The sequence below is a fragment of the Ambystoma mexicanum genome, chromosome 10 (genome assembly GCF_040938575.1).
Source record: "Ambystoma mexicanum isolate Mex_15411 chromosome 10, UKY_AmexF1_1, whole genome shotgun sequence".
Classification (NCBI taxonomy): domain Eukaryota; kingdom Metazoa; phylum Chordata; class Amphibia; order Caudata; family Ambystomatidae; genus Ambystoma; species Ambystoma mexicanum.
Window position 1 is genome coordinate 682,000,131 of NC_090932.1, and position 25,027 is coordinate 682,025,157.

At 47.9% G+C, this 25,027-nt stretch overlaps 1 protein-coding gene across 2 annotated transcripts in view; it reads left to right on the forward strand.

The window, feature by feature from the left end:
- Positions 1-25,027, forward strand: part of XRN1 (5'-3' exoribonuclease 1) — a 2,611,979-nt gene that overhangs the window by 1,271,337 nt on the left and 1,315,615 nt on the right. For both annotated transcript variants that reach the window (XM_069618274.1, XM_069618273.1), the window contains exon 21: positions 7,589-7,751. In XM_069618274.1, coding sequence (XP_069474375.1) covers positions 7,589-7,751 — 163 coding nt within the window. The remainder of the gene's footprint in view (positions 1-7,588; positions 7,752-25,027) is intronic.

The following is a 25,027-nucleotide window of genomic DNA, read 5'->3' on the forward strand; positions in this document are numbered from 1 at the left end:
CGACGGCGACGAACTCCAAGTGCCGGAGGTTCGCCAGGAGGTTTCCCCAGGTGAGGAGCATGGGCGATGCTTTCTCGTTCCCCTGGGAGGGCCTGTTCCTCTACGCGTTCCCTCCTTTGCCACTGCTAATCCGGCTCGTCAACCGGCTCAAGAGGTCACGGTGCAGGATGATCCTCGTCGCACCTGCGTGGCCGAGGCAGATATGGTTCCCGGACCTTCTGGACTTGTCAGCGTCCCCGCCAATCAAGCTGCCGGTGGACGCGGATCTACTCTCCAGGGAAGGAGGCGCCATCCTCCACCACGACCCGAAATCGCTGAACTTGCAGGCCTGGCTCCTGCAGCGCTAGAGTTTGGAGGATACGACTTACCGGCCGACTGCAGAGAGGTTCTTGCAAAGGCCAGGGCGTCCTCGACTCTTAAATGCTACGGACACAAATGGAAGAGGTTCTCTGTCTGGTGCCACGCACAGAAGATTAACCCTCTACGGATTACGGCTCCCCAGGTGCTGCCGTACCTGCTGACGCTGGCCAAAGCTGGACTGGCACACGCGTCCATCAAGATTCATCTTGCTGCGATCTCCCGATACACCAGAACCACGGGCCGGACGTCCCTGTGGTCTCATCGTCTGGTGAAAGAGTTCATGAAGGGCCTGTTCAGATCGTTCCCGCCGGTGAAGGCGCCGGCCCCGGCGTGGGAGCTCAACGTGGTGCTGACCAAGCTCATGGGACCTCCGTTCGAGCCTCTGCACTCGGCCCCGTTGAAGTTTCTGTCGTGGAAAACAGCGTTTCTTGTGGCCATCACCTCCGCACGACGGGTGGGAGAGATCCAGGCCCTTTCCTGCAAGGCCCCGTACTTGACTTTTCATGACACGAGGGTAGTGCTCAGGACGCACCCCTCCTTCATGCCCAAGGTACCGTCGGACTTCCATCTCAACGAACCCTTGGTGTTGCCTGTGTTCTTCCCGTCGCCTTCGTCGCCGGCTGAGAGGACTTTGCACTCGCTGGATGTGGCTAGAGCGCTGAAGTTCTACGTGGACCGCACAAAGTGTTTTCGGAAGACGTCACAACTCTTTGTGAACTTTGGACCTGTCAATCAGGGGAAGGCTCTCTCGAAGGCTTCCATTTCCAGATGGCTCTCCGGCTGTATCATGTACTGTCATCGGTTGGCAAACCGACCGCTGCCTGGCTGTCCGAGAGCCCATTCCACCAGAGCGATCGCAGCTACCACGGCGTTCCTTTCTGGTGTGCCCCTGCTGGACATATGCAGGGCTGCTACGTGGAGGTCGACGCACACCTTCACAAAATTCTACTGCGTCGATCGGGATTCCAGGGAGGAGTCCAGGGTCGGCCAAGCAGTGCTGCGCAACCTGTTCGCCTGAGGTGAGCCTGGTGAGGAGGTAAGATGCTTAATGTTGAGTTTGATGTAATGCTTAATGTTGAGCCTTTGCCACCTCCCGTGGTTGTGCATGTGTGTACTGCTATGTATTCTTTATTCATGAGCATGTGAATCCATGCCAGACCCCATGCTGGAGAAGGAACAAGTTACTTAACTGTAACTGTTGTTCTCCAGCATGGGTCTGGCATGGATTCACATGCAAACCCTCCTGCCTACCCCTCTGCGGCTCTTCACTTGGTCATACTGCCACTTCACGTGCTTCCAAATCTGAAGATGGCTGCCAGAGGCGGTGCTTAGGTAGAGGGCAGTCATTGGCTGTGGTCAGTATGACGCAGAGACTAGTGATTGGTTACTACTACGAAAGACAGATCAGAAACGAAACTGATACTGGTTTTTTCTTTACCGAGGATTCCCAGCCTGACGACGGAGAATATTCATGAGCATGTGAATCCATGCCAGACCCATGCTGGAGAACAACAGTTACAGGTAAGTAACTTGTTCCTTGCCCTCACAGGAGAAATAATGGAGAAACCATTTGATAGGGAAATCAGGGATGCAAAAAGACTATTACGAAAGAACATTTGCAGTGCCAAAAATTCCTTTCATACACTGACTACTATTAGTAAAAGGATCAGAATATTGAAAAATAAATATAAGCAATGGTTAAAATTAAGGAAAAGTGCTAAAATCAGGATCGCATGGCAGCATACAATAAAGGTTATGTGCTCTCAAAACTCTCGCTCAATTTGGGCCCTGTAAGGGGTAACACTAGACAAAGGATGATCAACCCCATTAGTGCAAAGGAATGGGAGGATTATCTAGAACAGCGTAACCGGATGGGAACTGAAATAAGTGTTGGATTTGTTCCCGAGAGATCACAGATGAGATCTATTGAGGTAGTAAAATCCGATTTAGAAAATAAAATCAAAAATCTGCAATCCTCTAGGGCCCCTGTCCCCAATGTATTATCCAATGCAGTCCTAAAGAATAATCCAGGATTTTGGGCAAAAATACTTAAAATCCTATTTGAGAAAGTGTTGAGAGGGGAAAATCCCTAATAGTTGGAAAATTGCTACTCTGATTCCAGTGTTCAAAAAAGGGGTGAGGACTGCATCGGGCAACTATTGTTTACTCTCTATGCTCGATGTATCTGGCAAATTATTTACTTCTCTTCTATTAGGTGAGTTACAAGCCTGGGCAGACAAAACTGGAGTATTAGATAGCTTTCAATGTGGTTTCCGGGCAGGGTATTCTACATCACACAACTTATTAGTCATGAACCTATTGAAAAGCCGAGCATTGCAATCAAATAATCCCCCTCTATATGCAATGTATATTGATTTTAAGGCTGCTTTTGATATGGTTGATGGAAATAGACTCTGGCTAAAGTTGCATAACCTGGGTTGTCCAGAGGATTTGCTCTACTATCTCAAATTATTGCACGAAAAACACCACAGTAAGATTGAAACTTGATAGCGGGGGTACCATGACTAAAATGGTGATCCAAAATAGGGGGGTAAAACAGGGTTGCATCACCGCACCATTGCTTTACAACCTATATGTGTCTGATGCACCTCAATTTATATTGGATGCCCTAAATATTCCCCAAAGATGGGAACAAGTCACTGCGCAGTCATGGCATATGTCGATGATCTTGTTATATTTGACCACACTTTTAGTGGTCTCAAGAGAACGGCGGAATGCCTATGCCAATTTGCAGACATTAACAGCATGATGATTAACCATGATAAGACCAAGATCATGGCTTATTCCAATAAAAAGATTGCTAGATTGCGCATGTACATCAATTCCACAAAATCCAACATGTGGATACTTATAAATATCTTGGAGTCGAGTTTGATGTTAAAAGGAGACATACTCATTGTATTCAAGCTCGTAAAGTGAAAGCGGCTCAGTTAACGGCCATGATATATCAATTTACTCGCAATCAGAGCGGGTTTTCAATCTGGGGGACGAGACAATTATATGTGCAATGTTTGATTCCCCCATGGTTACATACGGGCTTCAATCCCTGCTAGACATGGATTTTGAATGGTTGGAAGTGCTTGAAGGTAAATTCTGGAAGAAACTATTGGGCTTACCACAATCGATCCCAATGGCTATTTTAAGACTGGAATTGGGTTTAATATCCTTAAGGACTAGGGTATTCAGGAAGAGGGGGGAAATTTATATTAAGATTCATAACAGCACTACCTCCCAGCATAACCAATCAAACCAACTCCTGGCTAGACTGGGGGAAGAGTGGGGTTCAAATATGATGGATGGGCTTATTAAAAATATGAACAAACTCTTTGAAGAGCTAACCGGGCTCCAAAAAATGTGACAATTATGAGATGAACCGAGTTCTCTTAGTTAAACATATTGAGTTGTGGGACTGGCAACAAAACCTCAGTCATTTGGAGAAACTTGAGAGCTATAGGCATGTAACCTATATACGTTCAAACGAGCACAAAAATATCTTATTTTATGTCCTGGAGGTAAGCTTAGGAGATTTATATTATTATTAAGACTCAATAATCTTCCAGTTATGGAAATAATGGGCAGACAGGGAAAAAATTGACTGTGCCCAACGGATTTGCAGATTGTGTAAAACCCAGGACAAATTGGAAAGTACTAAATACATATTAACATTATGTCCAAAAATGGCAACTATATACATAAAATACTATGGGAAATATGTACACAATCTGAATTAGATCAAAGATCTGGAATTCTGGTACCAGAGTATTAATACCTTGAATCCCAGTCTCCAAATTGCCCTGTACAATGTATTCAATATGTGGTGTACATACCTGGAAGAAATTGAGAAATAGAGAAATCAAGAAACTGTGAAAGCTAATAAAAGGGTGCGGGAATAACACTGATAAATAATTTTGTATGAAATTGAAAGGAAATGAAATGTAATGAAATGAAACGGTGATAGTGGATATGATCAATATGGTCACATTTTATTTTATCCATTTAATGATTTGTTGTATTGTATTAAGTTATTGGTAGTTTTCTTTCTAATTACGATTAATTATATGTGTACATTTTTTATTTTTAAAAACTATATCACATTAAATTAAATAAATAAAGCATTAAATGAATTTTTGAGCAGACATCTCTTGTAGAAAGGTTAAAGGAAAGAAGCGTAGTAAAAAGAATCCCCAAAAAGTGATCAGTGTGGGCTCAAAGATCACAGGAGGAGAGAACATACAAATGAACAGAAATATTTAGGATTACTGTTTCATCACAGAAAATCGCTCAAAGATTAACTTGTTGACATGGTATAGTCAATCCAAAAAGTAAAACATTGATATTTGATGGAACTATTCATCAGTTCCTAACGAAACGAAACGAAAAAAGCAAATATAATGATTCTATACAGCTTTATACATTGATATTTTAACGTTTTTGCATTTCGTACCAAAAATTGATCTGTGACACAGGTAATGACTACCTATGCATGAAAGGATAGAAGCATTGGTTTGAATTCATTGTTAGTGCCAGTAAATAAGAGCACAGTACTGTTTCATTATTAAATCAGTATCCATTAACATATCAATAGACGATTTAGTATTATTTTCTGATAGACTTACATCACCGAGACAAATAGATTTGTGAGACAGTTTACTTCCCAAACAAGCCAAGTTGGTACTAATGCTCGATGCTGGCAGGAAAGGGGTTGACCGGGTTGACAGTAGCTTGTCTCTAGACTGGAAGTAGTTAGTGATTTTGAAAATGGGAGTAATAGTGTTTCTTTTGCTGAAGTTGTTAATGGGACTTTGATCACTTTATGAAGACAACGTGCTGGTTGCCTAAAATCGTACTTACAGGCTTTTTTCCGATGCTGTTTTCACTATGCGTCCAGCATTCTGCCTCCTATCAGAAGGCTATCCAATTCCGGTGGTGCATCCATCCTTGTCACCCGATCACCAGATGACTGCGTGATGGCACAAGCTTTGTACGCACCACTAAAGCACGGCTACAGCTGTCGTTGCAGATATCGGGGAACAGGGCAGTTCAAAGGGCTCACCAGCCCGACAGTCACCGCCTCTGTGGTTGCGGGTATTGCAGTCTGCAGGAATGGGGAAACACTGTTCACAAAGCCGCTGCCGCAGAGCAGGTCATTCAATAAATGTAAGCGCTGCTTCAGCTCTTAACGATGCAGATATAGTGGAGGAGGGCAGTTGAAAAGGCTAATCAGCACGACAATCACTGCCTCTGTTGTTGTGGGTATTCTGGTTTGTAGGATAGGATACCAATGTTCACCAAGCAGCCGTCGGAGAGCAGGTAATTCAATAAATAAATGACACAATAATTGCATGAATTCTATTATAACTAACACTTCACATTTTTCAACTCAAAACTTGAGGCTAAGGTTGCTTCTTCTTGATCGATTTTCATGATCTTCACATTTATTAGATAGAGGCAGAAATAAATAAATCCTGCAGTGTAGCAAGCTTTGTCTCCATTGGCTGGACTAACGTACTAATTTACAAATCACATGTACATCTGCTTCACAGGCACTAAACCCCTCTCCCAATGCAGATAGCTCAACATTTTTTTCTGTGACTGCGTTGTTAAGACTTGCAATGTCCTCCCTCAAAAGCACTTTGAAGTCCTCTTAATTTGGTCAATGAAGATGTATGGACTTCTTGGTGAGTGCCAAATTCACTGTTGCTGGTTGCATCATACTGTATTTCTCCAAGCTCATGAGGACAGACTGACTACTTCTAAGCCTTCTTACTCCTCCTGCCCTACATAGAAAGACACAATTGGCCCAACATACCATTCTGTTCTCTGGTCCATCTCTCAGGATGGTACAGATCTACCACCGCCTTTGAAGCTTCATCACAATGCCGGGCCATGCAGCTCTTTTGCCGACTTGGATGTCAGAAAATGCCACAGCAGCAAACTATGCATCTTTACTAAATTGGCACTCTGTTGTGACTGGTGAAGTGAGTTGTGGTCAGCTAGCGCCCCATTCGAGCGCTAGTTATACAGGTTTCTGTGGCAGTCTTTGCCTTTCGACCGAGGCCTGGCCTTCCACATCAAGGTAAGTGAAAGAAGGTACTTCCCAGGGCTAAGTTGACGCCTAGCGAGCACAGGGAATTGACTGTAGATGAAGTGTGCTGCTGTTTGATCCTACCTTTTGTGTCTATGATGTTTCACATTATAAACATGTCATCTAATGCTGGAATACTTCTCTACAGCCAGCATAGTTAGTTTGGAGACCTCCACTAGCATAGTTCAGACCCTAGGGGAAATACACATGGGCTTCTGGATAGCTGAAGCCCTGCAGGTATTTAGCCTCTGTAGCTACTAGTTCCCCTCAATTTGACACTGGCCTTCCTCCTCGGCACACCTCACTGGAGCTCCTTGCTCAGTTTCCACATTAGTGGTGCTGTGTTTTCCCATTGGTATCTGCTGGCTGCTCCGTGCCCCACAACGGTCTTAGGGGGTGCCAAGCTCTCTGGTCACAGTTCAATGCCAAAGCAACCAAGATGTGCTCTGCGGAAGGTAAACAGTGCATCTACTTTATTCTTCAACCAGAGGTACAGTATATTTTCGTAATACTTCTGTGGGGACAATACTTTTGGTCATACTTTGTTGTCATGCATTAATTTCTACCCCCTTCCCTCCTTGATTTAGCCTTGATCACTTGATAACTGCCTGTTTGTCCAGTTTTTTACAGTAACCCTACACCTTTAACATAGGGCAGGAAGATTGCTCCTAACGGTTCTGCAGTACTCTGTAACATGATACATGGTGTAATATATTATTATTGGTCATGTGAACAATTGTTAAATAAGTGATAATTGAGTGTTCCGAGTTCTGGTTCTCAACCAAAGTCTGTTTGAGAAGAAAATCAACAACCTTGACCCTGATTAATTGGTTGACTAGTGTTTCTGACTATGATCTGTCCCTGACTTGACTGCTTATGTGTCGTCCGTCTTGCGTGTTCTCTATATGCGCTTTGAGGCCTTTGGGCGGTATAGCACGTTATAAAAGTTTAAAATAAATGAACAAGGCGGTAGTGTTAATGAGATTTTTAATAGTGAAGAACAGTGTCATAATATTTTCTAGTGAGTTCTGTTACAATTTCTTTTTTTGACTGCCAGCCACATCTTCCTTTTCTGATTCAAGCCCCTTCAGATTTTTAACACCCTTGGTTGTTCTGCTTTAGTTATCAACGAAGGAAAGGAGTCATTATAAATGAGACCTCAGTGCTGTTGTATGCTCAGCTGCTCACTGGCAGTCGCTACCTATTGAATGAAAATGGAGAGGTTCACCTTGAAAAACAGTGGTCCAAGCAAGTTGTACCATTTGCTATGCAAGCTATTGTCAAGGTAAGTATTTATTACATGTATATTCTTATTTGAAAAGCAAAATAAATGTAAATAAACGCATTTGTAATCATGCATTTGTGAAAGCAATAATTGAAAACGTTTGTTATGCAGAGAAACAGCCGAGCAGGGCTGTAATGAAAGCCCCTAGTTTGCAGCATACTTTTCTAGAAACTAGCAGGCCTGCTTAATCTTGAAGTGCCAAAGTGTTACATGGTGAAAAGGGGCTTTTGGACTAAACGAAACCCTTGTTTTCAATATGGTCCTATGGCTATGAAGAATGCATAGTCATTTCTGGATCCCTTTTCATACAGTTTCTCTTTTCCTTTCTGAATTGGCACCATCTTAATAAACCCTGATAGAACTGAACAGATGATTTAAATGGATCAAATGACAATTTTTAAGCCACAGATGTATCTAATTTATTTACTCTCCTACTCGCAGAGCGTCTTTCTGGCTGATATTTAGTAACCTAAAGGTTAGTGAATATAGTGACATGTGTTGGTTGCTAGCCTATTTTCCCCTTCTAACAGATGCAAGTGATTCTGTAATTGTTTCAAAGCTTAGAACAGCCATGGAAAGCTTTGTGCCAGCACAGCTCTTTACCCATGAAGTCTATGCTGCCTTAAGCTTGCACTGTATCTCTGTCCTACTCTGCAAATGTCACAACTAAGAAAATATGGGATGGTGGGTGATGTGTCTGTAGGAAGGGGGGGCACAGGCTTACACGCACTAGAGCCATAACTATGCATGTCCCCCATCCAAGACTCCATGAGTAGATTAAATAGTACCCTATACTAAGCTTAGAATTAGTGGCGCAACTGCTTTATTTTGGCAGCAATGTTTGTGAGCAACAAATGGCCAGAAAGGTGCATTGAACTGATATCGGGAAGTAATGCTCATGCCGAGTATCCCTCTTAGAAGCAAGCTAAATGAACATGCTGTTACATCTCTAATGCCTCACAGGGAGGGACATCCACCCGGGGAAAAGCCTCCCTAAACCCTGTCACATAACCCCCTTCTACTCCCCATGGTCACTCTTTTCTCCCTCTATTGATAGCGGAACAATGTGTTATTGTAAAGCCATCACTGTGACATATGTAAAACATACTGGGATGAAGGAGAAGAATATGGAATACCTGCCACAGAGATTTTCCAAGATGGTGTTGATATTACACCAGGGCATAGTCAACCATATGAAGTAGAAAGCAAGAACGGACTAAGGAGATCACACCGCGGAAGCCAAGAGTACGCAAACCAAACCCGGGCAGTTAAAACTTGGAACACTGCAGCTGAAGCAGACCTGTCCCTCTAGGAGGGGGACAAGAAAGGGACATTGCTGTAGCATCTTAGAAGCCAGCATGGAACCGACTCAATTGGTGGTGGCATGACCGCGGAAACGTGGAGTGTCCAGTCCAGAAATGACATTGAGACACCCAGTCTTCTGCGTAGCCGCTCGGGTAGCAAGTAGGAGGAGGAGAGGCATTGCGACACTGAAGAACTAGAGCTGTCACTCCAAGATACCACAGGTAACTGGAGCTGCGGGAGGACTGGGTGGGGTCTGGGAAGAGGCCCAACTCGGAGTGCATCAGGAGTCATCTGCCTCGTCGCAGTGGTCAGTCCAATAACACTGCTGAAGCAAAGTGCATCGGGAGTGATTGCCCTTGTCGCAGTGTTCAGCCCAATACCACTGCCCAAGCAGAGTGCAACGGGAGACATCACCCTCATCAGTTATTCACCAAATATCTCTGTTGAAACAGAGGGTATCAGGAGTACTTTCTATCGTTGCTATGGCCATCCGGGAAAGCTCCTGGAGAAGACCCAGACGGGCCCTACGGAGAAGGCCAAGGGGGAGCGGTGCTCAGACCTGCCCCCTAAAATGAAGGCCTCAAGCTCAATCAAGGTCGTGAAGGTCCAGGTACATCTGACGAAGGCCCCTTCCATAGAAGGAGCGGTGGCGTCCCTCGCAAAGGCCGCTTAGGTGAATCCGCATGGCATGGCCCCGAAGGCAAGAGTATCCCTGCCTGCCAGGAGGGAGTCCTCTTTTCAACCCATTGAAAAGTCACCGGAGAAGATGCCCATCATTTCCCCGAAACCGTCTCCTTTGGTCTCAAAGAAGGGGCGGGGGGCACGGTGGCCCTTCAGGGCTCAGATATCTCCTCTGAGGAGGAGCTTACCAACCTCTGGACCCTCCAGGAGGAACGATGCGTCGAGAGCATGCCCTACGGGAAGGATCCAGACAAGGGCGATGACGACTAGGAGACAGACGAGGAGAAACAGGGCGTTCAGGGCTTGGATGACCAGCCTAAGCCGCAAACACCCTCGCCTCAGCAACCACCTGGAAACATCTTGGTGGACATTTTCACTGCTCTGCATACCCTATGCTCTGAGATCTGGACGAGGATGCCCCTCGCGCCGGGACCATCGGAGGAGCCACCATCCAAGAAGAGGAGAATCCACCCTCTGCCTCCTTTCCACCCTGCGCCTCCTTTCCACCCTGCGCCTCCCTCTCCACCCTGCGCCTCCCTCTCCTCCCTCCCCCCGCGGGATGATACAGATCCGGACATGGCGACGACGGGCACAGATGATGATGGTGGTGGTGGTGGTGGTGGTGGTGGTGGTGGTGGATTGGGCGACCTCCCTTTTCCGCCGTCCAGATCTTCACCGCCCGACAAGAAAAGCTTGTTCCATGCATGATCTCGAGGGCCTCAGAGCTGTTCCAGCTTGTCCCTGAGGAGAAGAATAAAGAGGGTTTCCTTTACCAGCGCCGCGAGGCGAAGAGGAAGACCATACTTTTGATCCCGCTCTTGGATGACATTTGGGACGAGAGGTTGTCCCTCATGAAGAACCCTTTCTCTGCCCCAGCGAAGAAGGACCATTATGAGAAGAAATACAGGGTACCGGACTCTGCACCCAAGTGCTTATGGTCCCAGCCGTCCACGGACTCTGTGGTTTCGGCGGCGGCCAAGAAGAAATATTGGGTGCCTCCTCGTCGACGGCCTCCCCCCCTCCCCCTCCCCAGACAGTGAGGGGAAGAAATTGAATGCCATGGGGCGAAGAGTTATCACGTCGACAGCGACGACCATCAAGGCCACAAACACCCTTGCCATTGTGGCACGTTAGGACACAGAGCTTTGGTTCAAGATCGCTCCCATCCTGGTCTTCCTTCCCGAGGACAGGATTGCGGAAGCTTTGGAGATCCTACATGAAGGCGAGGTGGCGTCGGACCATGCCATTACGGTGGCCACGGACATCGCCAAAACGAGTTTCTGCCAAATGCGCAACAGCGTTTGCCTAAGTCAGCGGGGCTGGCTCAGGGCCACTCATTTCCGCCAGATGTTCCGTCAAAGGTGTTGGACATGCCCTTCGACAGGGACAATTATTTTTGGGAAGACTGTGGACGAGTTTCTTCAGGCCATCAAGGCAGACACTGAGACGGCTCGTGCCTTGGGCATGCTTCAGCAACGACAGCCTTTCTTTCGGACCACTGGAGGAAAATCCCAGGGTTCTTCCAAAGGATTCGGGGGAGTTGCTTCCTCCTACCATCAACCCTCCCACTCGTCGGCCCAAGAGACTTACAGGGGCCATGCCAAATCTGGAGGAGAACGACGTCGCCAAGGCCTCCAACGCAGCGCTTCGACATCAAAACAGGATTGAACCAGCTGTGGCGTAGGGCCCCCCCAGACCCCGGTGTGAGGCTAGCTGGCGAACTTCGTCAGCGTGTGGAAGACCATCTCCACTGACCGTTAGGTGCTGGAAGCGCTCGCCCACAGACACACCCTAGAGTTCCAATGGAAGTGTCTCCGTATACCACCAGTGGCCTGGCAGGAAAACCACATCCCTCATCTTCTGCTGGAGATGCAGGCCATGCTAAAAAAGGGTGCGATAGAGCTCGTCCCAAAGAGGCTCCGGGGCTCCTGAGTGTACTCTTGTTACTTCCTCGTCAAAAAGAAGACCGGCATTTGGAGGCCCATCCTGGACCTCCACCGTCTGAACAAGTACATAAAGTCTCAAAAGTTTTGGATGCTGACTCTTCAGCACGTGCTAGGACAGATGGAAGAGGGGTATTTTCTATCGTCACTGGATTTGGAAGATGCCTGTTTTCACATCCCCATAAACAAGGGCCACTGCAAGTTCCTATGCTTCGTGGTTCAAGGGCAACCTTACCCTTCTATTCAGATTAAAGTCGGCGCCAAGGCTTTTCACAAAGGGCCTGGCGCCGCAGCTGCGTCTACAAGAGATCCATGTCTACCCTTACGTGTACGACTGGTTCATCCGGGAAAGCTAAAAGGACATCGCCGTCGAGCACACAGCGAGGACCGTCCAACTTCTGGCGGACCTGGGGTTCTCGGTGAACTATGCAAAGTCTTGCTTGATTTCATCGCAAAACACACGGTTTCTGGGAGCCTGACTCAACACAGTGTCTTGTCTGGCGTCTCAGTCAGAGGAGAAGATTGCGGCCATCTTGGGCAAGGTACAACGGCTGCTGGCCCTGAAGATCGCAAGGGTGAGGTCCATCAAGTCCCTGCTCGGCATTATGTCGTCGGGCACATAACTCATTTGGCTGTGCAGGCTACGGATGTGCCTACTGCAGGAGTTCCTCGCCGGCTGTTGGATACAAGTGTCTGGAAGCTTCGAGGACAAGGTCCCGCTCGACGAGAGCTTCTATCGAGCAATACAGTGGTGGGGAGTGTGCGCACATCTGTCTGCAGACATGGATTTCCAGACCCCACCTCATTAGGAGACTGTCACGACGGATGCCTCCCTGGAAGGATGGGGAACGCACACTGGAAGTCTTCATGCAAGAGGCCTGTGGCTACCTGAGGAGAAGACGTTGCACATCAACGTTATGGAGCTGTGGGCAGTGTTTTGGGCCAAGTCCTTCCTTCTGTCCCTCAAGGGCAAGGTGGTACGGGTCTTCATGGACAACACCACCACAAAGTTCTACATCAGGAAGCAGGGGGGGAACCAGATCCCCAGCGTTCTCCAAAGAGGCGCAGGACATTTGGCACTGTACCGTAGCTCAGTGGATATTCCTCATCCCGTTTCATCTGGCAGGAGTGAAGAACACTGTTGCTGACTCAGCAGGGAGCTCTGCTCTTGCCATGAGTGGGAACTTCAGCAGGACCAAGTGGTTCACTTGTTCCGCAGATGGGGCAATCCCTAGATAGATATGTTTGCAATGGCGACGAACACCAAGTGCCGGAGGTTCGCCAGCAGGTTTCCCGAGCCGGGGGAGCATGGGGGACGTGTTCTCTTTCCCCTGGAATGGCCTGCTTCTGTACGAGTTCCCTCCGTTGCTATTGCTTCTTCGACGAGTCAATCAAATCATACAGTCCCAGTGCAGAATGATCCTCCTCACACCGGCGTGGCCGAGACAGATATGGTACCCGTACCTTCTAGGCATGTCGTTGTCCCCTCCAGTCAAGCTTCCGGCAGTTGCAGACCTTCTCGCCAGGGAAGGAGGCACGATTCTGCACCACAACCCAGGATCACTGAACCTGAAGGCCTGGTTCCTGCAGCACTAAAGTTTAGGGGCTTCGATCTCCCAGCGGATTGTAAGGCGGTGCTCGCCAAGGCAAGGGCTTGGTCTACTCTCAAATGCTACGGGCACAAGTGGAAGAGGTTTGCTGTTTGGTGATGTACTCAGAAGATCGACCCTGTACGAGTTACTGCTCCGCAGGTGCTTCCATATTTGTTGTTGTTGGCCAAAGCAGGACTGGCCCACGCTTCCATCAAAGTTCATCTGGCGGCTATCTCCCGCTACACCAGATCTCCTGGATGATCATCCTTCTGGTCGCATCAATTGGTCAAGGAGTTCGTCAAAGGACTATTTTGCTCAATTCCACCGGTGAAGGCTCCGGGCCTGGCGCGGGAGCTCAATGTGGTGCTGACTAGGCTCATGGGTCCTCTGCTCGAGCCTATGCATTCAGCGCCACTGGAATTTGTGTATTGGAAAACAGCTTTTCTTGTGGCCATCCCCTCCGCACGACGAGTGGGAGAGATCCAGGCCCTCTCTTGTAAACCACCTTATTTGACATTCCACAAGACAAGGGTAGTGTTACGGACGCACCCCTCCTTCATGCCGAAGGTGCCGTCGGACTTTCATCTAAACGAGCCCTTGGTGTTCGCTGCATTCTTCCCCACACCTTTGTCGCCGGCTGAGAGGACTTTGCACTTGCTGGATGTGGCTAGAGCACTGAAGTTCTATGTGGACCGCACAAAGAGTTTCCGGAAGACGTCACAACCTTTTGTGAATTTTGGCCCTGTGAACCATGGGAAGGCCCTCTCCAAGGCTACCATTTCCAGGGGGCTCTCCAGTTGCATCACCCATTGGCACCGGTTGGCAAACTGACCGTTGCCTGGCCGGCCGAGAGCCCACTCGACCAGAGCGATTGCTGAAACTAGCATTCCTGTATGGTGTGCCCCTGCTTGACATCTGCAGGGCTGCTACTTGGAGGTGGACGCACACCTTCACGAAGTTCTACTGCGTCAACAGGGATTCCAGGGAGGAGTCCAGAGTCGGCCAAGCATTGCTGCACAACCTGTTTGCTTGAAGGTGAGCCTAGTGCGGAGGTAAGAGATGCTTAACGTTGAGATGCTTAATGTGAAGCCTTGCCACCTCCCGTGGTTGTGCATGTGTGTACTGCTATGTATTCTTTATTCATGAGCATGTGAATCCATGCCAGACCCCATACCGGAGAGGGAACAAGTTACTTAGCTGTAACTGTTGTTCTCCAGCATGTGTCTGGCATTGATTCTGGGGCTCGGTAGGGGCAAAAGGAGCCCATTCAAACAGATGAGATTTCTTTGTCTATAGGTTACTGTCTTCCAGTACATCTTTGGTTATCATAATTAGCTGGTGTAGTCTTCTTGCTGCCAACTGCAACTGTGTTCATGGCATGTGCAGCTAAGCATGCAGAATTTCATGAACATAGGCCGACATGCGATCTAGTACTCTCTGGAATGAAAAAGCCTTTGTCACAGCTGATCCTGCCACGTTGAAGATCCTCTTTAATATTACAAAGGGTCCTCTGGAGTGAAGGACCTAGGTGTAAAGCATTGCATCAATGAAGTGAATGTCTTGATGGGGTCAGGGTTAGTGCCCGGAAGATAAACCGAATTGGGACATCTTTATATTTTTGTTAGACCTTTTTTGTTAAAAATCATTTTGATTTACAGTGATGCACATCCTCATTAGAGAAAATTAATTTACAGCACACAAATAAGCTCCAATGGGGAGTGAGGCTTTTTCTTTTGAAAACTTTATATATTTATTAGTGTTTGACTGATGAAAATAAAAACTATTTAATGTGTGACGGGTGTTTAAGATGGAGTTCTCCATCATTGGGTATGGCATGGATTCACATGCTCATGATTATTCCCAGTCACCAGGCTGGGAATCCTCAGTAAAAGAACAGTTTTACTTAACTTACTGTATTTCTCCTTTAAACCAATCGCTGTCCTCTGGGTCATACTGCCGCCATCCAATGACGTCCTCTCCCTAAGCCCCACCTCTAGCAGCCATCTTCAGATTTTTACTGCATGCTTCAGTGTTGGGAGTCCTCGAGTTTGCTCTGCAAGCTACTTCTAAGTTTTTTGTGTATTTCTCTGAAAAAGGTTCTATTTTTGTTCAAAATGAGCGTGTGTGCTCTTTTTCTCCATCTGCTGACAGCGGGGATCCGTTGTCGGTGAATTTCAGCGCCCCTAAAGGGAAAAGGTCGTCGAAGTTTCCAGAAGGCCATTAGGCCTTTTTCCCGCCCTCCGACCATGGCAGAGAAGGACAGAAGATCCCCTCTTCAGGCCCAAGTGCGGGCTACGGAATGTGTTTGTTGAAGACAAGCACCTGCAATGCCTCTGTCTGTATCCAGACCACAAGGAAGGAGAATGCAAGATATGCCTTGGTTTCTCCAAGAAGGCAACTAAGGATGGGCACAGTAGACTGGTGGTGTGGCTGAATGCCAAGGCCTCAGCCCCGTGCTCCGAGCAGGGTCATACCGCACCCTGGATTGGCCGGTCCGAGGAGTGGTCTTCTAAGTCCTTTGAGGGCACCTCATCCGCGCGAGCCAAAGACGAGGCCAAGAACCGCAAGTCCAGGTCCACTCGGGTCACCGTGGAAGCAGGTCGCGATCGACATTATCTGCCTCCATTGCCAGCTGGCAATCGAGCTCCTCCTCAAACAGGAATTTGTCCAGCCCGGCTAAGCTGCGAAAGAAGCCATAGAAGCCACACCCAGAGGAGAAGGGCGAACAGTCCATGATCCCAATCAGCGCAGGATAAGTCTTCATCGACTAAAGAGCTGGTGGCGGCTGCTCTTATAAAGGTGAAGGGAGGGGGGTGACCCTGTGAAGGTAGCCCCTGTGGCACAGGTGGTGTCCCTGCCCTCGAGGCATGAAACCGCCGCAGTGACTTTGTCAAGGTCTGCTGGCACACCGGAGAAGGTGATGCAGTCTCTGAGCCCGTTTCCGACCCCTTAGGGTGGGAAAAGGGGGGGGGGCAAGGAGGCACCGGATCAGCCCAGTCGTGTCCCTGGCCTTAGAAGTGTCGTCCTGGAGTCCTTACACACGGCCTATGAGGACGACTGCGTGTGGCCTAGTGTTGATGTGCCTCTGGACATTCTGTCAACCCTCCACATCTTGGTGTCAGCGATTCAGAAGAGAATGCCACAAGGCCCGGTCCCAATGATCCCCCATGCCCCTGATCAGCTGCCAGCGAAGAAGAGGAGGTGTCATTCAGCACCCCCATTTCAGCCTCCACATCTGCGTCAGGTTCTCTCTTCCCCAGCGGACCCAGGGATGGATACGGCCACACTATGACAATATCGGCGCAGCAGGCGGCGTGTCTCCGCAGCCTAAGGCGTCCCACCTGATGAGGTGGGGTTGTTCATTCCATGATGGCCAGAGCCTATGGGCTGTTCCAGCTTGTGCCCGAAGAAAGCAAGGATTAGGGTTTGAACCAGAAGCTTGTGGCCAGAGGGAAGACAATCATGGCAGTGTTGCTTCTGGATGACGTGTGGGAGGAGTGCCTGGCACTCTTGCACGATCCCTTGCACGGTTACGGTCAAACTGGATAGGCTGGAGAAGTACCGGTTGCCGGAACTCAGTGGTTTCAGCAGAAGGAAATGATCGGCTAACCCTTTCTTGTCTTTAGTTCCTCCGGACAACGAGGGGGAAGAAGATGGAAGCCATCGGAAGGAAGGTGATTCACCATCAAGGCGGCCAACGCACTGGCGATCCTCGCCAGATATAACAGGGAGCTGTGGAACAAGCTGGGTCTGGTTTTGGAGTACCGCCCTGACGACAAGAGGATGGAGTCAATCGCTCTCTTCCAGGAGGGGGAATTGGTGTCGGATCATGCTATCACTGTGGCACTGGACATTGCTGACACAGGTTTCCAACAGATGGGGAACAGTCTCTGCCTTCGTCGTCAAGACTGGATGAATGCCACCAATTTCCGCCCGAAGGTCCAGGCTAAGGTACTGGACATGCCTTTTGACGGGGATAACATTTTTGGGCAGGTCGTCGATGAGTCCCTACAGGCCATCCAAGTGGATACGGAGACGGACCATTCCCAGGGCACACTCCAACAGCACCGCTCTTCTTTGCGCTCCTCCAGGGGAGAGTCGAGCAGGTCATCAAAAGTTTTCTCCTCATTGTACCATCAGCCTTCCAGATCCACAACCCAGGAATCCTACAGAGGCCGTGCCCCGATATGCCTTGGTTTCTCCAGGAAGACAAGGAAGGACGGGCACAGTAGACTGGCAGTGTGGCTGCTGACGGATCTGGGGTTCTCCATCAATTAGCCAAAGTCCTACTTGACCCCATTGCAGAACGTGCTGTTCCTAGGAGCCAGACTCAATACCGTGTCCTGCCTGGCTACAACCTCGGAGGAGAGGGTAGTAGCCATTCAAGGGAAGGCACAGTGGCTGTTGTCGATGAAGACGGCCACGGTGCCAACCATCAAGTCTTTGCTCGGCATGATGTCATCATGCATCTACCTCATCTGGCTCTGCAGGTTGCAGATGCAACCTCTTCAAGAGTTCCTGGACGCCCACTAGATACAAGTGTCTGGAAGCTTCGCGGACGAGATCACGCTGGACGAGTTCTGTCGGGCGATAAGGTGGTGCGGCATACGCTCCAACATCGCCTGGAGAACAGGGTCTCAGAACCCTCCTTTCCAGAAAAGGTCACCACGGACGCTTGCCTGGAAGGCTGGGGAGCCTACATTGGGCGTCTGCACGCCAGAGGCCTGTGGCTACCGGAGGAGAAAGATCTCCATATCAACATCCTGGCGCTGCGGCTCGTCTTCTGGGCCCTAAAGTCATTCCTTCCGTCTTTGACGGGCAAGGTGGTGAGGATCTTCACGGACAACACCACCGCAATGTTCTACAATAGGAAACAGGGGGGCACTCAATCCCCAGCGCTCCCAAAGAAGCGCAGGACTTGTGGCGGTGGGCCGTCGGGCAAGAGATTTTCCTCATCCCTCTTCACCTAGCGGGAGTCAAGAACACCATTGCGGACTCCCTCAGCAGGTAGGTGCGCTCCTGCCACCAGTGGGAACTTTGCCAGGACCAGGTGGACCGCATCTTCTCTAAGTGGGGCAGGCCCCAGATTGATGTGTTTGCAACGGCGGTGTACTCCAAATGCCAGAAGTTTGCCAGCAGGTTCCATTAACCGAGGAATGTGTGGGATGCGTACTCATTCCTGTGGGGAGCAATGTTCCTGTACGTGTTTCCTCTGCTGCCTCTCATGCTACGAGTCATCAACACACTCGCACAGTGCCAGTGCACGATGATACTCATGGCCCTGGCGTGGCCGAGGCAGATTTGGTATTTGGACCACCTCGCCTGTCAGCGTTGCCTCCGGTCAAGCTGCCAGTGGGTCCGGATCTTCTCACCAGGGAAGGAGGCACAATCCTGCTTCACGACCCAGGATCGCTGAACCTGAGGGCTTGGCTCCTGCGGCCCTAGAGTTTGGAGAATAAATTGCCGGCGGACTGCAGGGAGGTCCTCAACAGGGTTTTGTCGGCCTTGAAGTGCTAAGGTCACAAGTGAAAGCATTTCGCTATGTGGTGCTGGGGTCTCAGAAGATTTCCCCTCTGAGGGTCACGGCCCCGCAGATTCTTCCGTACATGCTATCCTTGGCCAAGGCTGGACTGGAGCACTCCTCTATCAAGGTGCATCTGGCGGCTATCTCCCGCTACACCAGGTCTCTGGGACGGTCTTCGCTTCGGTCTCATCGACTTGGCAAGAAGTTCCTCAGGGGACATTTTCGCTCTTTCACGCCGGTGAAGGCTCCTACCCTGGGAACTGAACGTGGCTCTGACAAGGCTCATCAGAGCCTCCTTTGAGCCTATGCATCAGGCCCCTCTCCAGTTTCTCTCGCGGCAAACTGCTTTCCTTGTGGCCATGGAGGGGGGGTGAGATACAGGCGCTATCCTGCAAACAGCCACACCTGACTTTCCACGAATCGAGGGCGTTGCTGCAGACGCACTCCTCATTCATGGCGAAGGTCCCATCGGAATTTCACCTCAATGAGCCTTTGATGTTACCTGTACTTTTCCCGAAGCCTTAGTCACTGGCTGAAAGGGCCTTGCAATCTGACATTGCTCGTACCCTGAAGTTCTATGTGGCATGCACAAAGAGTTTTCGAAAGACTTCACAGCTGTTTGTTAACTTTGGTCCTGTGAACCTTGGGAAGGCCTTGTCCAAAGCTTCCATCTCAAGGTGGCTCTCCGGTTGCATCATGCACTGTCATCGGTTGGCAAACCGACTGCAGCCCAGCAGATCAAGAGCCCACTCCACCGGACTGGTGCCACACGTTCTGAGAGAAAAAACTTGAACCGAGGCTACGGCGCTGTGCGTCCTATTTATAACATCCTGTGATGTGGCCCTCGACGGAGGCCTTTGAGGGACATAGACCCGACGTCATCGACGCAGGACGCCCTCTGCTGAAAAAGTTTGAAGTGCACAGCTGTGGACATTACATGTCAAAGATGTTGAATAGGTTGGAGGAACATCCAGTCGAAAGAACGTTACCAGTTGGTAAGTAACTTGTTCATCTAAATCTAAGATCGGAGTAAGCTACAACCATCAAATAATAATAATAATTTAGTCCTAGTAGAGTCTAGTCAAATAAAAAGGGCCTATGCTAAAAGAAAACTATTGCCAATCCTTACTGCTATGCTACAAATTAGTGTGGGATGATATTCACAAAAAAAGAAAAGTATTCTCGAAATGATAAGTCAGGATGTTATAGCCAGTGTCTCCCTTCCCCACGTTTTTTAGCATGGGACAAAGCAGGACTCCTGAGCACAGCACACTCCTGGGATTCTCTGGCCCAAACTTACAGTTCCTTTTCTATATATCAGGGCCTTCTGTGCCCAAGTCTCTTCTTATGCAAAGTCTCTTGCCTCCGAGGGCCTGATATGCCAAAACAACAAAACAAACGTTCCTTCTGTTAATCTTCACGTTGGGTGATTACCCTTCACCATTGGATCTCCCTCAGCCAGGCTCCGATCCTTCTCTGTTGTCAGCCTCCCTCAGTCAGGCTGAGACCATCCACTCACTGTGGACATCCCTGAGTCGGGTTCATATTTGTTGCCACAATGTTTGTTTATTTATATAGCACTCCACACCCTGAGGTATCTGGGCGTGTTACATGTTGCTTTAAGATTATAAAACACTGGTTATGTAGTGTCAAAGGTTGCAGGACAATATTTATATATACAACATAGCATACTGACTATTAACAAAATGTACAACCCTGGCTACTACCCCCTACTTTTTTAAGCTTGTATCTAGGGACCAGGCAGAAGGAGTGCAGAGTCCTGTGTCGAAGTATGTTTAACAAATTTCTCTTGAAGGTATTTTGGGACCGAATTAGATAGCCATTTATGAGTGAGGGAAACAGTTTTAAACTGTATCCTTTACTTAACTGAAAGCCAGTTATTGGTGCGTCTCGCCTCAGAGATATGTTGTCTTCTGGGTATGCTTAGTGCGTTTCTTAGAGCGTTGTTAGGTAAAATTCTAGTTTGATATTCTGCTTACTAGAACCAAGGAAGAGTGCATTACAATAGTCTAGTTTTCGAGAGAATTAAGGCTCTTGCTAGTGTAATGCAGCTAGCTGTCGATTAAAATTGTTCGCAGGCGTGGATAAGGTTGCACGTGTATGCTGAGGCTGTGGCGTTGACTTGCCGGTGTAGATTCAAGGCTGGGTCTAAGTAGAAGCCCAACGGTTTTACATCCTCGGCCATATATAGATACCATCAATATTTAATTATTGAAACTGATTACTTAGTTTAAGTCTGGCCGGTGCTCCTAGGAGAAATAGCTCCGCCTTATCATTCAGGCCTAGGCCATGAGAGGCCATTCATGCCTGAGTGATGAGGTAGATTTTATTGACAAGGCCAAGTGTCGTAATCGCCAGACATACGAATGATGATCTGGGTGTCCTCTGCATAGTTAGTGTAGGTGACACCCAGATTGTCTAGGTCATCGAACAAGGGCTTGGTAAAAATGTTGTACATGGTAGGTGATACGCATGAACCTTAAGGAACTCCACATGATAAGGGGGCTGGATCCACAGAGGTAGAAGGTGAGAAGACTCTCATAGACCTATTCTCCAGAAAGAAATGGATCCAGGCTGTTGCTTCAGGGGGGAAGTGGGCAGAAGTGGTAGGTGCCTGCAGAGCACTTTATGATCCACCAAATCAAAGGCGGCCGAGAGCTCTAGTAAGTAAGAGGGCCAATTTCCCTTTGGCCTTCGGTTCATCGATTTGGTTTTTCAGATCAATCAATGCCATTTCTGTGCCATATTTGCATCTGAAGACCGACTGCCGGAGTCCCAGAAGATAATTGAGCTCTAGTACATATGCCTTTATCTGGAGGTAGGCTGCCTTGTCAATGATTTTTAATAGAAAGGGGACTGTTGTTATGGGTCTATAATTGGTTGGGATGTTGGGGTCGAGTATAGGTTTCTTTAAGAGCAGGAGGATCCAAGCGTCCTTTAGGTTGGTCGGGACAGTGCACGTATTGAATGAGGAATTGATTAGTGTGGGGATGAAGGGGGCTAAGTCTCTTGCAGCTTCTTTGATTATAGATGGCGGGCTGTTTTGCTTTTGCTTTTGCCATGTGAGAAGAATACTTACTTTTCCTCTGCACCTGGCAAAACAAGTAATTGGACGCAGACAGGCAAAAAATCACAGTTAGACTAATTGTCATAATAAAAATAAATGAAAATGGCTCGTTATAGGCCCTTTATTCACACAATATATGTATATATGAACTTGGCATACATCAACAAACATACAATTGGATATATAAAAACACAGATATAAATGGCTTCACCGTTAGCAAAGACGTAGAAGACGCCTTCATCTTGGCCACTACAGCACTGCTTGGTGCCAGAGCAGGTTGGCGAAGAGATCACTTGTGCTAACAGGGTCTGAGGCGGAGCGTCCTCCCACTTTGCGGGACTGCATCACGCAGGAGTCCACGTTCTAACTAACTTTGCAACAGAATGCCCTCTTCTTTATGGGGGCATATCCCTGCCCTTCTCAGTTGTCTAACCTTGGCCGAACAGCAAATCACAAGTGGAAGGGGCAGAGAGTGGGGAAAAAGTGTCAGGAGTGGAAAACCCCAGCACCCCTCGCCTCACATTCATTCCCAGAACCCCTTATCATGCACCTGTAGGACGCTCTAACTCCCTCGCTGTATTCGTCCTTCAGTGGACAATACAATAACTATTCTCCACAGCAAGTCCACTAAGCAACAATATTTATGTAGTTACATGACCTTGTTCTGCTTTCGCTACTGAAATGCTTCTTTATTTTACGAGGCCCGTGGGAACGCAGGCTTTTATTACAGTGATGGAGATGAGTGTCCAAAATGGGTGCGCACTGACGCCATGTTTTAGCTCGCATTTTGCACAAGCATTACACAGGCATATGTTGCCCTGGCATCTAAAAGGTTTGAGTCTGGCTATGATATCTTCCACTTCCTTGGTGGAGACTTGGGCACATTTTTATCGCTGATTGGGTTTGGTGGGATCTATTTGTGGTCTCTGTAGGGTACAGGGATTAGGTTGGTTACGTTTCTTAGCTTCTATTTTACTTTGTAAAAGATAAATTTTCCTGGACAGTACGTTTTGAATATTAGTGTACCAGGTCTTGTCCTTGGTGCACATGTCACTAGGTGGGATGGGGGATTCCATTTCTCTTAGGATAACAAAGAGTTCTCTGGTTCTTGAGCTAGCTTTGTTGATCCTATCACTAAATGTGTCATGTTTAGTTTGGAGGATCTCCGATTTATATATAGCTGTCATTTTCAGGAGATTATCTTTAAGGTCCATTGGGTGATTTTTTCCAGAGGGCTTCAGTTTTTCTTTTTTTCCTCCCGAAGGGCTTTGAGATGTGGGGTAAACCATGAGTTGAGGTGAGCTCTAGGTTTGCCTTTGCACATTTTTAAGGGTGCATTCTTTTCTATAGCTAGAGTGTTAGTGGAGTTGGATAATTCTACTTGGACTGCCGGGTCAGAGCTGACAGGCAGTGGATTTATAAGAGGGAGGAGATATGTGGCAATAGGTTCTCCAATGTTATATTGCGTTTATTTCTGGTGAGAAGTGGAGGGACCAACAGTTTAGTCCTATTGCGTAGAAGGGTGTCTTGAATGGTGTAGGTTGGTAAGTGATGGTCTGTCCAGGTGTGCGGTTCAATGAAGGTTATCACTGATTCACAGTTGAGGTTGGCCACCCAGTCTAGGGTTCTACCTTTAGAGTGAGTAGTCAGGTTGACCCTTTGAGTAAAGCCTAGTTCCGTTAATGTTAGCAAGTGCCAGGGCATGTTGATCATTAGGGTCATTGAGGTCCAGATTAAAGTCTCCTAGTACTAAGATTTGCGAGGTAGCTTTAGTGTTGGTCTAGATTAAGGATGTCTTCTTCAAACGAGCCAATAGGAACAGGACGTCTATATAGCAGGTGCATAGTTATGGTGTGAGCATTGGTAAGAGGTAGTTTAACAGACAAGAGCTCACTTGATGTGAAGGAGGGGTGTGTGGCGACTCTAAGTCCCAAATTGGATTTGGCAATGAAGGTAATGCCGCCGCATCTGGAGGTTTCTCTGTCTAACCTCAGGATGGTGCAGTATTCTGGAATAGCAAAGTGCGAGGGAAGGTCCTGCAGCTGCATGCAGCCAAGTCAGTTATAGCTAAAAAGTCTAATTGTTTAGAGGTGATCAGGTCAGCTATGTCTAGAGCATGGGCTACCATAGATCTCTCATTGATGAGAGCACCTTTAATGTGATGGGATTTGTTGTTCAATCGGTTTAGGTCATTGGGAGAATTTGTCTGACGCACCAGGTTCTTGTTAGACTGGTAAGACTTGGGATTAGAACTCTTCTCAGAAAATATTTTAGGAGAAAATGTCTGTTTAGGATTTGAGGATGGTGAGTAGATTTTGTTCAGTCTGGAGCCAAGTCTGTTGTTTCTTATGGATGTCCTGCAAGGTTTGTTGGGCGTAGGTCTGGTGGCAAAGTGTTGAATCCATTGGTTGGGAGTTAGAGTGCAATGGGTTCCAGCAGTATGGGAGTCAACGGCATTTGAATTGGATCAACTGAGGTAGGAATGGGGTGGGTTTGATGGTTTTTGACACAGTGATAGGCTTAAGGGGTGGAAGGAATTCAGTAGGGTTAATCCAGTTAGGTTGCGTTGAATGAGTAGACTTGATAGGGGTGAGCAAAACCACCTTACTTAAGATCCAAGACTGAGTATGGGGATCAGAGTTAAGGTTAACAAGGTCTTCAATTTGAGCAGGACGTGCTAATGACTGTGAGTAGTGCAAAAAGGCCTACAATAGTAGTGGTGATGGTGTACATGGTTTAGGTTGCCAGTATAATGAGTAGGTAGGTAGATCAAGCTTAGGGAGGGTAGTAGTATCGGGTCGACAGTAGTCAAAAAAGTTAGTTCAGTCGCAACTTTTCTTAATTAGTACTAACTGCTAACAAACACTAACAATTGTCTCCTGAAGTGACACGGACAGGTTTGAACTAGCAAACAACTATAATACAGTCATACAATACAGACATACCTGACAGTTTAGCATGAATATACAGTGCATAACCAGGTAAGCATATAAGCATTCTTTGCAGTGACGTGGAGGTAGGCTGCCAAGATGGCCAAACATTGCATCATTCTATGGGCATTTGAGATAGGTGGCAACTACAATATTTAAGATGGAGGGGGGGGTTTAACAAATGATATAGGCTACCATGCTTGTATAGACTAG